General features: G+C 38.0%; 1 protein-coding gene across 12 annotated transcripts in view; it reads right to left on the reverse strand.

Annotated features, from left to right (window-relative positions):
* TRAPPC9 (trafficking protein particle complex subunit 9) overlaps positions 1-17777 on the reverse strand; it is a 443292-nt gene that overhangs the window by 277040 nt on the left and 148475 nt on the right. For all 12 annotated transcript variants that reach the window (XM_064154350.1, XM_064154351.1, XM_064154352.1 and 9 more), the window contains one exon: positions 13643-13753. In XM_064154350.1, coding sequence (XP_064010420.1) covers positions 13643-13753 — 111 coding nt within the window. The remainder of the gene's footprint in view (positions 1-13642; positions 13754-17777) is intronic.

Raw genomic sequence — 17777 nt, forward strand, 5'->3', positions numbered from 1 at the left:
GAGAGAAAAAGCGTGGCCAGAAGGGCAAGGGAGGTGATTCTCTCCCTTTGCTCTTGTCAGACCCTACCTGGAGTACTGTGTGCAGTTTTAGAGCCCCCAACAAAAGAAGGACATTGAATTGTTAGAGAGAGTCCAGAGGAGTGCATGAAGATGATCAGTGTTGGAGCAGCTCTGCTATGAGGACAGGCTGTAAGAATTGGGACTCTTCTGCGTGGAGAAGAGAAGGCTTCGAAGAGACCTTATAGTGGCCTTCCAGTATCTGAAGGGGGCCTACAGGAAAACTGGGGAGGGACTATTTACAAGGTCTTGTAATGACAGGACAAGACGTAACAGTTTTAAACTGGAAGAGGGAAGACTTAAACTAGATGTTAGGAAAGGGCTCTACAGTGAGGGTGGTGAGACACTGGAACCAGCTGTCCAGGGAGGCAGGTTGGATGAGGCCTTGAGCAACCCGTTCTAGTGGGAGATGTCTCTGCCTATGGCAGGGGGTTGGCATTGGATGATCTTTGAGGTCCCTTCCAACCTAAACCATTCTATGAAAATTAGTTTAATTGTATTAAAAGAATGTAGTGACACAACTCCTACTATTCTGTTATACTGAGTCTATCTAGTTCCAATATATACTTGCATTTATCCAATTATAATTCTTTGTCATATAATTTACAACACTTGCAACTGATTTTAAAAATATTAAAGGTTGCTGCTTCTGCTTGTAGACTGTTTGCCACTCTCAGTTAAAAGACAGACCTATGACTAGCTGATCAGCATTAGCACAATTTGTGGGAAAGAAGACTCTGAAAGGATGAGGACAATAAGCAACTGGGGATCAGAGAAGTATCTTAAGAGTATTTGAAGAATACAAAAGAGCACCTGTTATTGGTGAAGAAAATCTCTATTCCACTTTGACAATCCAGTATAAACATTAACAGCTTCTCCTCTCAAAACTCAAAGTCAGCAGTGCAAATATTGCATTAACTGCATGTGTTGGAATAGTCCAGAAACCTTAGATTAGGAAGAGATCTGCAGACAACAGTAAAATTTTCACTACAAAATAAATAATTTCATTTGTGAAGATAAGCATCAACAAACTAGTTTCCATTTAACACCTTTACCAATATTTATACCAGACAGTAAACCATTAATCCCATAATTGAAAAGAAAATACAGCTAAGAGGCTACCAATCACTTCAGCTACTGAAGTTGAAATGGTTTTATTACAATTCAGTGTTTACAATGTGTGCTTTCTTTTATTTCCTTTAATGCTTCCAGTGTAATGGCATCTATGTTCCTGTCTTGTCTTAGGTTAGTTTTAAAAAATACTTTCTTCCTAGCACCTCCTTTAAATCTAAATAGTTATCCAGTACTACCTTAAAGCATCTTACTCTGCACTGACATAATATACCTGGTCAAAAAGATGCTTGTTTTAGATTTGTTAAAACCTGCATCCAGTTCCTAACACATAAAAGATGATGAGCTCTAAACTCATCATTCACTACTAGAAGTTCAGATTTTTTTTTCCACCCTGTTAATCACTTTGGATTTATTAAGACTGAAGTTCACCTGCCAGTTCATCACTTGTCCTTCTGTAATTTCTTGCAGTCAGCTTCCATCAACAGAGCCCAGAGCTTACTGCTCCCCAGCTCAGTGCTCCCTTCTCTTCTCACACAGTCTCCAAAGATGCTGAGCAACTCAGGGCCAGTCTAGATCCCACAAGGGCTGCAATGATGACTTGATCTTTACAAATGATTATTCACTCCTCTGTCACCTCTCCCTTATTATCCCACAGCAGCTTGGATTTTCTATCAGGTTTTGGTGGGGAACTCTGTCATATGTCAATAATTGCATTAATTAGATCCTCCTTACGCAGAAGCTCATTAGCTCCTTAATAGAACTTCAGTGGATTTACAAGCTGTATCTTCCCTACATACAAACGTGTTTCCTTTCCCAATGCAGCAGCATTACCTGATACAGACATATACAAAAAAACCTGGAATAAACCTGTAATTAACCTTTTCTTTTTATTACAAGTCATTATCTCTCCTGAGGGTAGTCACTTATGATTCAATACATTAAATCTGGATGTTCCCATAATGTCATGATTTTTCATAGCCTGAAAGCACTATGTAAGACAAGAAGTAACTTAAAGTGTATATATGGAGGTTTTAAACACACATACCACACTACATAGAAATCAAAGTGCTACAGGATTCAGACTTAGAGTTGCTCTTTTTCAAGTAACAGCCCTTCTGAGGGCCAGAAAATTAACAACTCCAATGATGTTGTTTCAGATATGTCTATTATTCTTTAAACATCCAAAGCTAGAGCAGAATTGTTCATTTTTATTACAGCTGTCAACTGTAAGAAAACGAATGAGAAGTGATATGATTTTCCAAAAACTAAGCAAACATGCTTTGTGGACTAAGAGCATACTGAGCTTGTGTGGAGAAAGCTCTCTCTTGGGATGATCCAGCCTTCAAAAGAGTGGGCTGGAGTGGACAGACAAAGAGCCTGAAAAAGAAAGGTTATGGACTTAACATCACCCCATTCCCTGACAAGATGACACCCTTCTATAGGGCAAGTACTATACTACATTTATACCCAGCAGAATATTTTTTGTTGTTTGCTGGGGGTCTTGTTTCTTGGTGGGGTTATTTTGTGTGTGGGTTTTCGTTTGCTTGTTTTTAATTTGGAACCTATACATTCCTGTATTATTCTAAAGAAAGTTTCAACTTTTTGCCTCTGATCCCTGTCACGATAGTAGCATCAGAAAAAAAAAAAAAAAAAAAAAGAAAGAAACAAAGAACCTAATTCAAATCAAGTTCTGGAGACACCTTTCTAACTGTGAAATAAAAGTGTCATAAAAAGATTGCTTTATAGCATTTATATATCTTTCAGTGATCTTTTTAGATCACTTGTTTGAGCTTTTGTTTCTTCTTAGTGAAGGAAGAAGTAAATGGATGTCAAAATGAAAGAACAAATTCAAGCTGATGGAGTACAAATTTTAAATATCTGTTCTCTTTGAGGGAAAGACTCATAACCAAGCTATTTTAATTATCCTTTTGATCATCTAAAAGAAATTAATATGAATTGGGTATTTTCACTTCCGACTTCAAGAAATCCATGCTGTACCATCATGATCTTTCACAGAACACCAAAGAGCAGGCAGAAAGCCAAATCAGAGCAACAGCAGAGTTAATAAATCCTTTGACCATTAAAGCAGCTGTAACTGTCAGCCACTCAAGACAATTTTCTTTCATCCCATTAATGCAGTCACCATGTCACCAAAACATAACACATGCTCCTAAACACAGATATTCCTATAGGCTAAATCAATCTATTCATCTCCACATATTGATCAAACAAGGTGTGACTTGAAGCCATGCCACCCAAATGCTCACTCTTTAACTGGCAGAAAAATCAAAACTGTCCTGAAAGATGTTAGGTAAGTTCTTCCTCAAAAATAAAGACAATGGTTAACCAGGAAATAGATTGAAACTATCCAAATACCTGTCCTAGTGGGAGGTGTCCCTGCCTATGGCAGGAGGTCGGAACTGGATGATCTTTGAGGGCCCTTCCAACCTAAACAATTCTATGATTCTGTGAATTATCTTCACGATTTGAAATTAAGATCTCTAAAGATTTGACCTGGCATTCAAAGATTTCAGTAAGTAAATAATTTTTCCAATTACTAAAGAAATGATAGAAGGAAGAAGTCTAGCTTCTTCTGCTGAAAAAAAAAAAAAAGGAAAAGAGAGAAGCAAAAGGTCTTTTTAAAAAAAAAAGTCTAAATCTGAATTCTGAAATCAATTATTCTGAATTTTTTAAGAGATTGTTTTTGAACCCTTCACTTTGTACAACTTGTGGTCCAGTTATGATTTAAGGAGAAAATGAAGATTAGTATTTTGAGTGATTGATAGATCATCTAAAACAACGATAGCAAACTCGTACTTTGTGTGACAGTTTGTACAAGGGCTAACCTATCTAGCCAAGTTTATGCTGTACTCTATTAAACTTAATAAATCCCATCCAAGACAAACTTGGCTTGCACTTACAAAGTTGATGTCTTCCCAGCTGCATATGCCAAATATTAGAAATAGTGCAAACTGGGTCTTCTGAGATCAAGTCATTGTTCAAAGAGGTCATAAAAATTGCCATGCAGGATAGATTCAGTTTGCTTAGATCTATTTACAAAGAAGTAGGAAGAGAAGAAGACTATTACAAAAAGGCATGTAACATCAAACCAGCATCCTCCAATTGATAAAATCATTACACAATCTTTCAAACAAAGTTGGAGCAGAGTTTGTTATTTCCATTATGTTACATTTTATCTACTATCCATTACGTTACATTCTATCCAATACAACCCGATTTAAAACAGGAAAATCTCTGCACTGGCAATTAGAGAAGGGAGGATTATCTGCATTCCAAATATGCATGGGTTTGACTGAAACAGCAATGTTAAATTCAAATGCAAGTAACAGGAAAGAGATTCTCTTGCACACTGCCTACAGAAGTACACCATAACTACATATTCAGAACAAAAAGGTGATATAGCTCTGGAGAGGGAATTGATAGAGGAACAGGTGTTTGTTCACCTACTTGTTGCTGTATAACCTACAAGAACATTTGTTTTCCCATCATCAGTTAGAGGGACACAACACTGGAAGAGATCTTCTTGTTGGAAAGTGCAGCAATTGCAGGCAGGTCTTTAGCAATTCTGCTGAGGACACCTTAGAAGCACCTAGATTCTAGAAGCAGCCAGCAGCACTTCTCCATGACTGCTGAACAATCAGATGATGTATAAGTACTGAAAATCTCTTAATTTCTAGTGATACTCACAGCTACACTTTTTCTTGGTGTACTCATCTCCCTTAACTTTTTAAGAGTCCTCTGCCTCCAACTTCATAGAGTATATTAATTACTCCTTGTACATTTTACTGCACAAAGTCAAGATCTACACTATTTCCATCAGTTATCTGAATCTTCTATGATTTGATCTCCCCTTATACATGCATGATCAGAATTGAATGTCATAGCACTACCTTATTATTTTCTACTGTCTACTGTCAGATCACTTTTTTGCAGCATTCATGCAAGCACCCTGTGATCAGAACTGGATATTACGGATCTGACCTAAAGGCAAAACATAAAGACAAAATAAAAATGATGGGGGATAACAGTGGATATAGTATACCTTGACCTTAGCAAGGCCTTCGACACCATCTCTCACGACATTCTAGCAAGCAAGCTCAGAAAATGTGGGATGGAAGAGTAGACAGTGAGATGAATTAGGAACTGGTTACAAGACAGAGTTCAAAGAGTGATGATCAATGGTGCCAGATCCAGCTGGAGAGCTGTAACTAGTGGAGTCTCCCAGGGATCAGTGCTATCATCTCATCACTGATGAGGGGATAGAGTGTCTGCTCAGCAAGTTTGCTGATGACACCAAACTGGGAGGCTCTGGTGATACGTGTCCAGAGAAGGGCAACCAAGCTGATGAGGGTGCTGGAGCACAGCCCTATGAGAAGCGGCTGAGGGAGCTGGGGTTGTACAACCTGGAGAAGAAGAGACTCAGGAAGATCTCATTGCACTCTACAACTACCTGAAAAGAGGTTGTACCTAGGCAGGGGTTGGTCTCTTCTCCCAGGCAACCAGCAACAGAACAAGGGGATGGTCTCAAACTGCACTAGAGCAGGTTTAGGCTGGACACTAGGAAAAGATTCTTCACGGAAAGAGCAATTGCCCATTGGAATGGGCTGCCTGGGGAGGTAGTGGAGTCACCATCCCTGGAGGTGTTTAAGAGGAGGCTGGATGAGGCACTTAGTGCCATGGCTTAGTTAATTAGAAGGGTTAGGTGATAGGTTGGACTGGATGATCTTGGAGGTCTCTTCCAACGTGGTTGATTATATGCAGCACAGGAGGTTCCAGCTCAACACAAGCGGGAACTTCTTTACTGTAAAGGTTACAGACCACTGGAACAGTCTCCCCAGAGAAGCTGTGAAGTCTCCTTCTCTGGACACTTTCAAGGCCTGTCTAGATGCATTCCTCTGTGACCTGAGCTGGATTCTATGGTCCTGCTCTGGCAGAGGGGTTGGACTCAATGATCTCTTTGGGTCTCTTCCAATCCCTGACATCCTGTGATCACTCTGAAAACAGTGGGCGATGTTCATGTTTTAGTTGATACAACCATTGATACTTTTTTCATTTCACTTGAGAGATATCTCAGAAACCTTCAACTGATTTACATGAAGATCATGGGGAAATTGATGTGAAATATTATTTTCTCTCAATATCATCTGCAAGGCCTTAGTCATAGAAGCTTCAACTTTAAAACACAAACTGTAACAGTGTGCTAGTTTGGCCTAGCTGGGATATTTTAGTGAGAGGAATTAGATTATAGGTTATGAAAAGGAAACAATGGTGATGTCTACTTCACTCATAGGCTTGCTGAAATGTACAAAATCAAGAACACAAACATAGATAACAGAGTGACTTTCTGGCTCTGGCTGCATGCGCTTCTCTCTCTAACTTGCTAGCCGTGTAACTAATCCATCTGCTTCCTAACTCCCCCGGCCAGTTCTCCAAACTCACCTTGAGTGTAAGGCAAAGTCTGGGATAAGGTAGAGGGGTGGAAAGGAGGTGGAAGGATGGTTGGGAGCCCCTCCTGTGGACTCTGGTTTCTGGGAGGGGTGTTGTTTTTATACAAGTTAAGAAGTAATACATATTTCTGTAAATAGCTGCATATATTGTAACTATCTGCTTGTACATCATGCTAAGCTGTAAATATAAAGCTTCATTCTAATTTCCAGCTTGGCTGAGCTTAGTCTGGGTCATTTTCTTCATTGTGTGTGTGTCGGGGGGGGCAGATGGCAGGTAACACTCAAACCATTACAAACAGCAGTGTATGGAAAAAAAATCATTAATCCCCCATAGAGACAACATGCCTTGTCATAAACAAATGCACAAATTAAACAGTTAATTGGCAGCTAAGAGAAACACCAATCATGACTTACATATGGATAATACATTTACTGAGGGGAGTTACAGTTTAAAACTAGCAGATTTTTTAATTCTTGTACTCTTTGGAGGAGAACATTTCAAAATGTTCTCACTATGTATAAGCATTGTTAACTAATACTGCAGAAATTGCAGTATATCGCAGACTTCACAGTTCAATTAATCAATCCATTTAAATAAAATAATTTAAACAACTGTAAATGGCTCTCACTAATATGATGGACACAAAGAACTTGTAAAACATTCCTTACATTCCATGGTTGACAGAAACATCATACTATGTGATGAGAGGCATAAAATGAAGACAGATACTTATTTCATTATTGATGCATTAGAATGTAACAAAAAAATCCACCTATTTTTAAAAACAGGTGAAATCAAACACACAAAAGTAGTTTGCTTATCAAAATACACCTCTATCTACTAAAAATAATTTCATTAATTATAATAAAAACAACTTATTATAGTGGATATGTGTAAATGAACTCACACATTTATCCCTATAACCCTGCTATCCTTCTAAGAGACAAGAACTGTCAACTCAACAAAAAGCAAGTAATAGAATCAAAGAATTGTCAAGGTTGGAAGGGACCTCAAGGATCACCCAGTTCCAACCCTCCCACCATAAGCAAGGACACCCTGCTACATGGATCAGACTGCCCAGAGCTACATCCAGCCTGGCCTTAAAAATATTCAGCAACAGGGCTTCCACCACCTCCCTGCGCAACCTGTTTCAGTGTCTCATCATGTTGGGAAGAAAAACTTCTTTCTAATGCCTAATCTAAATCTCCCCTTCTCTAGCTTGGATCCATTACCCTCAGTCCTATCACTATCTGAAATCTTATAATGTCTCTCACCAGCTCTCTTGTAGGCCCCCTTCAGATATTGGAAGGCCACAATAAGGTGTCTTTGGAGCCCTCTCCAAACTGAACAACCCCAACTCTCTCAGCTTCAATTAAAAAAAAAGGAAAAGGCCAAAATTCCATCATGTTTTTCACACCATGTTATTTCTATCTTGTTTTACTCCAGCATATTCTTTCATGGATCGCCAGTACTTGTAAATTTTCCACAAAAGCACCTGTCACTTGAATTAAAAAATTATTTCCTCATTTTGGACAATCTGTACCAGGGATATACCTATCCAGATACCTTGGGGCTACTTTTTGTTTTAGCGGAAACACAGCTCTCAAATAATTTTAGATTTCATTCCAGCATCAAGTGGAGAAGATATAATTTCTAGTGAGGAAGATTGTTCCTCCATGTCCCATTCGAACCCTTTTTTCCCAGCCTATTCTTATCCAAGTTCTGTTTGTTCTTAATTTCTTAAACTCCTCACTCCAGCCCTAAACTTTGGCATCTAAAACTTTAGTCCCTGTGCTAGGCCAAAACTGTCTGAATGCTGTAATGTTTGAAAGTAGCACAGCTATGGCCACCAACTGTGATGTTTCGCACACACAGAAGACGTAGTTGTTGTTGTACCTTGTGGTACAAAGCCACATGAGAGGACTGATCTACTCAGAACATCACCATGATAAATCTCCCACTGATGATGATGATGTTGTTTTCCGTTCCTGAATACCAGACACACTCTGCACAGAACAGAAATGTAAAGGCAACTCAGGGTATATAGTACCCTGGGGCACATAATGAGACAACATCTATTACCATAAATTATGAAGTGATTTATGTATAAATGAGGGTTGCCATGAAATTCAATTTTAATAGTTTGATAATCAGGTAAGAAACACAGTAATTACCATACTTAAAAATCACTGCTAGTGGCAACATTTTTTTGTTAACATACATAATACAATTCCCTCCAAGAGCTGCCTCCTATATTCTTCCATTTCAGAATTTGTTGAATGTCACATCACTGTGATAAACAACTTTAGTTTTACCGTTGATTACATTCAGAACATTTCCCTGTTCACAGCAAAGCCTCTTCAACAGTGTGGAGCTGACTACCCTCAAGAAACAGCTTTGCAGACAGGAGGCTCTGCTGGTCAAGACAAATACCTGAAGGCTGAACTTTCCAATAGCATGTATCTTTCCCTATCATCACATGAAATATACTTACCCATATAGAGTAACAAAACCTTCTGGCACCACAATATGGTATATCAAACATTTATTTAATAAAGACATTGTGAACATCTCAGCATCACTCCCTGCAGTCAGAACTTCCACACAGTAACTTGTCTGACAACAGTTGTTGGGACATCTGCTGTCCTGTGTATACCCCTGTGTATATTAAAGCTTAAAAAACCCTCTTGCAGATGTAAAGCAATGAAAAATTACTTGATTTTGAATCTACCTATGTAATGAACCCCCTATTTATTTTAATGAGTTCCACAAAGGACTCTCCAAAACCTTTGCTCCTTTTCTTCAACATATCACCTAACTGGAGGGGGAGGGCAAATGTCCTTTCTTTCCCTCCTCTTCTGCAAATTAGGGTGTTTTTTTCCCCCTCTCCTCCCTATTGCAATCTTTTGACAACCAAAGACCAAAAACTTATCACTACTTGTCCCAAAATGACACAAGGAACACTTCAAGTATGAAGACCAATGAATAACATCTTCAGATACAAGTAAAAAATTCAAGACTGATTCTTTCTATTTGTGTGTCTGTGGAATATATATTGTTAAAAGGTGGAAAAATCAGTGACTAATCACAGAGCCTGAATTATCATTTCTTACTCTAAACCAATATGTAGCAAAGCACGTGTTCTTCTGCCCTAGAACTGAGGGAAAATAGTGCCACTTTTCAAAATCACTGCTTCTATAGATATCCAGGAAGAGTTACAATGCACACATTAAATATTCCAAATCAATGGCTTCTAAATTACAGTAAATGGTAAGCTTAAGAATTTCTGAAAGCTACAACTATAATCATTACTATTCAGCAGAATAATCTTACTGCACAAAAAGGCATATATTTTCTAGATAGTATATTAATGATCCTAAAGTTGTTACTTTTCCTTAATTGTATAATATCACTTTTTTATACCGCATGCACTGTTATTGTAACAGCTGTTTTGCTATCCCTAGTGTTAAAAGCAAACTTTAATTCAGACCTTAGAGTAAAAAGGATGTTTAGTGTTCTACACATTTGATCTACTATACCTAAGCACTAACAAGTCAGAAAAAAAGAGGGGGCTGGAATACACCAAATAATATGGATACCATAAAATGAACACCAAGGACTGCCCTGAATGGACTCAGAAAGACTTGACAGAGCCAGTACTGATCTCATGATGATCCAAATAATTTTTGGCATTTGTTCTCCCCACTTCAATCACCATGGCCAGATGTATACCTTCATTATAAATCAAGCATGTTATGGATAGTGCTTAAAGTATAGCATCCAGAGTCTTCCATCCTCATCTCATATAGAGAAGCAATGAAAATTTCCCCTGCAAATTCCCTCTCATCAGGCAAGGAACGGCAAAACATTTTCTACAGCAACAGCCCCACATGAAATAGAAAAGCAAAGCATCGCATCTGAGACCTCCAAGTTATTTTACTTTCCAAACATAGAAAGTATGAAGCAAAGAGGGAGGTATAAGCAGGATGAAGCATTACCCTTCTTTGTAGGTCTGCAGGCAGTGAATATGAAAACAGTTCCCAGCAATAGGAAAAAGAATGAAGAAAACAATTTCCTGCTACCTACACATTGTCAGTACAGGAGCTTTGGAAACGATCACAATGAATGGAGGGAAAATAAATTACCAAAGGAAGCAACGGTGACCAAAGCTAGAAAAAACAATAATGATTTAAATAAAACAAGGTGAGGAAAGCATTAAGAATGAGGATGGAATGAAGAAGGCAAAGGGAACGAGAAAAAGAACTGGACTTGACTAAGAGCCTCTTTTTAAGTATCTTTAGATATCGACAAAAAGTGATGTCCAAAGGAAAAAAATATAAAAGGGAATCTAAGAGTAAGTCTTGTTGAAAAGCACTGTATATCACAGTATCACCAAGGTTGGAAGAGACCTCATAGATCATCAAGTCCAACCCTTTACCACAGAGCTCTAGGCTAGACCATGGCACCAAGTGCCACGTCCAGTTCTGCCTTGAACAACTCCAGGCTGTTGCATCAAAACCCTTGGTTCAAACTCCTGACTGCCCTGCAATACAGAAGATCAAGAACCATTGCTCAAAAAAAAAAAAGGTGAAGATTTCTGACTTTTTGTAAGATTGACAAAAGCCCTTTACTAGGAGGAGGAAGCTAATTTTAAAGCTCAGTATATGTTCCACCTATTTCTGTAGTAGATTAATCAGAACAAAAATGAAAACTCCAAGCAACATAGGTGGTACATGCACCAAACAGTTATCATTCAAGAAAAGGATAATAAATGAGTTTAGCACTGACAGAAAACTCAGTGCAACTTTTAACCAAAAGTACAAGTAACAAAATATTTTGGAGTAAGAATAAAAATCATTATACTTAAAAGCTTTAAATACATGAAACAAATGCACAGTCCACTTTGATAAATGGCTATTTCAAAACACTGGAACAGTTTGTATCTATTACAGTATAACAATTTAAGGATATTTAAACTTAAATTATTAAATCCATGGGAAGATAAAAGTAATTCAATCACAGAGAAACAAGGTTAATTCCATAAGCATTATTATTATTATTATTTGTTACATACTGTCATAAAAATTGAGAGTGAAAAAGTTCTCATTTACTATTGTGGTAGGCCTGACAGGCTTGTATGTGTCCTGCCTTGCCTAGTCATGTTTTGCTGTTCCACCAGAGAGGCAAGCATGGGAAACGGACACAAAACCTGGAGCCAGAGAGTCTGGCCTGCCCAGGGTCCTGTGGTGTACGGTACACACACTTAGCTTGTGCCTGCCTAGTGCAAGGCCTGTGCTGTTCCCAAATTAGGGAAAAGCGAGCCTGTGGTTTTGCCTAAGATGGTATGGTTTGGCTAACTGCCATCCTGAGTGGCAATTCTTGTGTCCAAAGGGCAATTAATCTCGGCCCACATTGATAAAAGGAGATACGCAGGTGAACAACCTGCTTTTGCTTCCCTGCTCTTTGCCATGCCTTCTCTGCTGTGCCCAGCCCTGCTGTTATTGCACACTCCCTTATTGCTTGCTTGCTAAACTCCACTGCTGCAAGTCACCAGGAGCAGACCCTGGATGTCTGCATGCATTTGGCCTGTGTGGTCAGCATGACATCGTGCTGAGACTGCACGACATCCTGCCTGCTGCACCTGAAGAATCCCTGGACATATATACAGATTGTCCAGAAGAAGGCAGAATAAGGTCAGAGATTGTCTGTGTCCATTTCCCAGAAGCCGGGAAGATTCAAGCCTCAATGTCCAACAAGACAGAATCTCCTGAAAGCATTTGGGCACTGGACTGTGGCTAGCCCCTGAGAGGGTAATAATAATAATCTGTGAGTAAATGCTTAAATGCCTCTTTCTAATTCTCTACTACCTTCTGTCATAGGGCAGAAAGAGCTTGAGCCCATCTAGTGGGCAAGCAGAATTTGACCGCAGGAATAGTCTCTTCCAGTTCAATTAATGTTCAATTAATTAATTGCGAAACTCTACAGAGAAGAACATGAACACTTAGTGAGTATTTAGGCTGCTTTAAAAAAAATAAAATAACCCATTTCTTTCTAAATAAAAAGTACAAGTAACATTATATATGTTACTTATACTTTTGCTCATTCCTTGATAAAGCAAAACAGAAAATTCAGACCTGGTTTAAGTATTTTCTTGTGGTTGCACTTTAAGTCATTAAGACAAGCACACCTCTTGAAATTGATGTGGTTTTGCTTTGAGCTTAATATCCAGGCTAAAATCAGACGACAAGAAAATATGACTCTTTAAATAAGTTAATCAATTATATACTTTAAGATTGCAACACAACTCTGCCAAAGAGGAGAACTGTGCAGATAGCCCATGAACAAAAGCAAATGCTTCCTTTTTCACAATTTCATCTTTCTAAGATGAAAATCGTATCATCTAGATGTAATGATCATCTGAAGGAGATAAACCAGGTAACCTAGGGTACAGCCAGCAGGAGGAATCCTAGGTAGCTCTATTATGGCATATAATTGTTACAGTTAGCTGCAAAATGACCTTATATTACCATAGTAGGGTTATAAGAACCAATACACATAACAGCCTACTTAATTTAAAACATTTTTCCACTGAGACTGTGATTGCTTTTTCCCCACTTCTGTATTTATCTCCTGCAGTTTTCTTCCTACAGAACCTGATGAAATGGCTGGGGAACCTCATAAAGACAAGACTAGTTAAAACTGGGAAAGGATCATGAGCTATTGAGATCAGTTTTTAACATCAGAACTTCAGTCAAAGCACATGAAAATTATATTCTACAAAGAAAAATTAAATTATCTGTACACCTCAGAACCAACTATTTTGTATTTTGCTATTTTCAGTACCACTAGATTCACAGACAAAATAAATTTGCTTGAGAAGCTGCTAGAACTCAGTGGCACACCTTGAAATAGTGAAACACTTCATTCTTTGACATGTACAATGTGTAAAAAGAAAAAATGGGCCCTGAATATCATCAGTTCTTTCTAAATAAATAATAAGGTTAAAACCACAGCCCTTCCTTTTGATGTTGAAAGCACTTACCGCTGACATTCCCCAGCATGCAGAATTAAATCTTCATTATTCCTAGCACTGATGGTCAACTCATGCTCTGTGGAATTGAAGACATCAAGGAGTAGATGGCACTGCCGGGTGCTGTTCAGATGTGAAGAAAAAAGAATAGCACAGTTTCAAGTAACACACCACAGAACTATTATGCATATATCACAATTCTTATATGTAAATACATATGAATAAATATTTATAAACTCACATAGATATGATTTTTCTCTACTCCAATCATAAGAGTATCTTATTCTTTTACAAAAAGGGTGGGTTTTTTTAGTAATTGGGTTATTTTTTTCTTTCTCTGTTTTTTTTGTTTGTTTTCTTTTCCACTAAAATCAGACCTGAGGATATATCCTAAACAGAAGTTCCATGTCAGTTACAACCTGCACAATATTAAGCCCCACTTTTTTTTTTTTTGTTACCTGTATACATTCTCACTCTCTCAGGTACAGATTTGGGGTTCTGTGAGCATTCACATGAAATAGTTTTATTATTTCAATTTATCTTGGCATTACCTTTTTAAGAAACACATGTACAAGTAAAAATGTAAATCCTTGCTCAGTGTCAGGGAGCAAATTTATTTGCTGCAGTAGCTGGTTTGTCTACAGACCCAAGTAAATTGGCAACTAGAGTAATTTACCCTCACACCAGCTACTCTGAGGGAGACTACTCTGCTCCTTCTGTAGGCAAGGCATACAGGCAACTCCCAAAGAAACCCTTTTATTTGTGAGGTACTGCTGTTCAAATCCAAATTTCCCTTAAAGAATTAAGTATAAATAAAATCAACCACATTTCTGGTAACCTCAGAAAATTATATTGACAAAGCTACAAAGAAGAAACTGTATTGTAAATGTTTATTCTTATTTACAAGCTTTTGTGAAATGAAGCACCTATAGAAGAACTGAATGATTATAATACAATACACACGGGAAAATATTAGATCTGGATACCAAAAAGCCAAATCAAATCACACAGCAGCAATAATGCTTAACCAGTCTACTCTGAAATTCAAATCCTCCTAAGAAGCTACCAGAGAAATACCCAAGCCTTAGGCATCAGTGGAAATTAGCTTTGGCTATCAATGACTTGGAAAATTCAACGGACGTAAAACAAAATTAGGTGACAACATGAATTACAGTGTAAAGTAGTATAGCCTTGTACAAAGATTAAGAATAATCTCATCCCATATAATTGCTATCAGAATCAATAAGTAGGGAAAAGTAACTTGTACTTGGTGTCAGAGGTAGAACCTACCAGCAACATTAATCTGAGAGTTCACTTGAAATCAGAAGCTTCCCAAATGGGAAGAAAGAGGAATATGTTGGAAGGCAAGAGTCATCAGAGCCATCCTTCAAACAATATGCATATTCAAACTAAGTAAGATACAGGTATGAGTCTCAGGCAACCACATATGTTTAACTTACTGCTTAATAATTTACAATCAAATTCAAATGCCAGCCATTCCAAAGGCAAATAAGCTTGAGAGGTTTAAGAGTTTAAGAACTGCACTTCTACTCTGGAAACAGGTTCTCTAGTTCACAATAAAACTCTCCCCTGAAAATCAAGCAATATCATTTTTAGAGTACATACTAGAGGAACCATATTGCTACCTTATGCAAACCCTCAAGGAGGGAACACTCACAGGACAAATACGGGAGGCTAAGGTTCAGGTCACAAAAGTGACAGCAATGTCACATGCAATTAGGCACTAAACGACAAACAAGCACTGTTTCAGGATGGTAACACACCTCTTAACAAAAATAAAAAGCAAAGGTAAGGATGGGGGCTTTTTTATGCATAATTTAAGGGTTCTCACTCTCTTTGGGTGAAATGGATACTGAAGACAAAAAAGAATGCATGAAAGTAGCTGAGTGCCTGAAGCAAGCATGTCAAATCTCAGCAACATGAAACAAAATAGGGAGTCATAGAGCTCTTACTATAAATTCCCATAAGAGTTGACAAGAAAGAAAGAACTGGAGAGGCAGCATCTGAGTTGGTAGCTCTCCTGCTACTAGTAAAGAAATAAAAACAATAGGAAAAAAAAAGAAAAGACTGGCTTCAATCTTATCATTGGGAGAGTGGAGCAAAACCTGCAAAGACACAGCAAACTTTTGCCTCTCCAGTAGACAGGAAGTTAGGATTCGCATGAGAGAATGGTAGTGTAAGCTATGTTTACAAAATTCAGCATGCTATGGGATGTGTAAAACAATTGCCTGAAACAACACTCAAGCCTTATGGAATACCTTTTAGAGGCAAAACCAAAGTTTTGTAAATAAAACAATTCCAGCCATAAATACAGAGGACTCATACGATCAGAAGGTCTTCAGGTCTTTTCAAGACCAAGTATTGTCACACCTTGTTTGACACATTAGACTCATTAAAGGCTATCAACCTTGCTCTGCTACATGTATTTTAAGACAACAGAGGAGTGGATTTACATTTCACCTCCTGGCTCACAATAATGAGTCTGCTGTTTCTTCCATTTTCCTCCTACAAGGTGGTAATATGAACAGTGTAACAGGGGAGAGAGAATAAAGAAACTAGAATTAGACTGAAACTAATGCAGTCCACATAAACCATCTTCCCTACTGCATGAGTTTCAAAGATTTTTCCAATGCAATCTATGACGGTGGGGTGAGCCTGTTGACTGGATGATCTTGGAGATATCTTCCATCCTGGTCAATTCTATCCTATTCTAAATGTTTACAAATATATGAGGACTGGGTGTCAGGAAGGAAGGGACAACCTCATCACACTTGTGTCCTCTTGTACAGGAAGCTCCACCTCAACATGAAGAAGAGCTACTTTACTGGAAGGGTCACGAAGCACTGGAACAGGCTCCCCAGAGAAGTTGTGGAGTCTCCTTCTCTGGAGATTTTCAAGATTTATTGTAGAAATGAAATTCTGTTATCCTCTGTTGTACAATTCAGGACATAACACTAACAAAAGTTAGTGACATGATGAATCATGCTGTATTCTTTAAACCTTACAACGCCAGTTATTATTCCAAAAATAGTCACAACATTGGGGTGGTAGGAACTTATGGCAAGAGACAATTACACTGTGATCTAGACATTTCTTTCAGGGGCATTGCTACTGCCTTTCCAATCCATTCTGAAATGAGAGTAGAGGGTGTTCTTCAATGACATTTAACACAGAATTAAAAAACAGATGCAGCTGTCATGCTCTTATGACAGCTCACTTCAGTGAATGATCTTACTATGGTTCTGTTTGTGGCTTAAAGTTCAAACAAGAAACACTTGGGAAGTGGGGTGGGTGGCAAGTTATCTACATTCTGACTCAGCTGTATCCCCATCAACAGAAATCATGGAGCATTTTCACATCCATGCTTTTGTTTATTTCTTTTCTGTTTTCTTTAAACGGGCATTTCTATTTCAAAGGAGCCATCACAAAGTGAAGAGAAGCAATGGCAATGACTGCAGGCATGCCAGACAAAAACTCTATTCTCCAAAATCCACTGACAAACACAGCAAGCAATACAGCAAAACCGCTATCTAGAACATACTTGTTGGTGCTACTGAGCTTTCTATAAGGTTTCTTAAATGTTATTAAATTCTCTAAAAGTTAAGCTTTTGAGACTATCTTTAGATGATGAAGACAGATTATCCATTTTACTGTTAAAAGGTCTTTTCACATATTCCAAGAACTGTCCTCATCTGACTTCTCCCAGTTATAAACCTTTTCAATTATGCTAAATATTCCCAGCACATCTATAAATATTTGCAGATTTATGTTCGCACGTCTTCATGTGCCAAAGCGTACATACTTAACATTCTGATCTCAAAAATCAATTCCCCCAATCTGTAGGATACTTTTTGCTGCTCTTCTGTGAACTCACAGCAATGTTTTGCCATTAGCAGAATTTAAGATTAGCAAGACGATTTAACTATTGGATTTAACCTCCCAAGTGTCATAGGTTCTTGCTTAGTAGAATCTATATTGACTTCAGCAGTGTGAAATAAAGACTATATTCTAGAATGACAGCCAGTCCTGAGAACACTAACTGATTGTTATTAAATTCATTGCTTGATGGATTTTTCTGTTTATCAGTTTAATTGATCAAAACTTTATTTGTAGTTGAATTTGCCTG

Source organism: Pogoniulus pusillus, chromosome 14 (assembly GCF_015220805.1).
Source record: "Pogoniulus pusillus isolate bPogPus1 chromosome 14, bPogPus1.pri, whole genome shotgun sequence".
In the NCBI taxonomy this organism is placed as follows: domain Eukaryota; kingdom Metazoa; phylum Chordata; class Aves; order Piciformes; family Lybiidae; genus Pogoniulus; species Pogoniulus pusillus.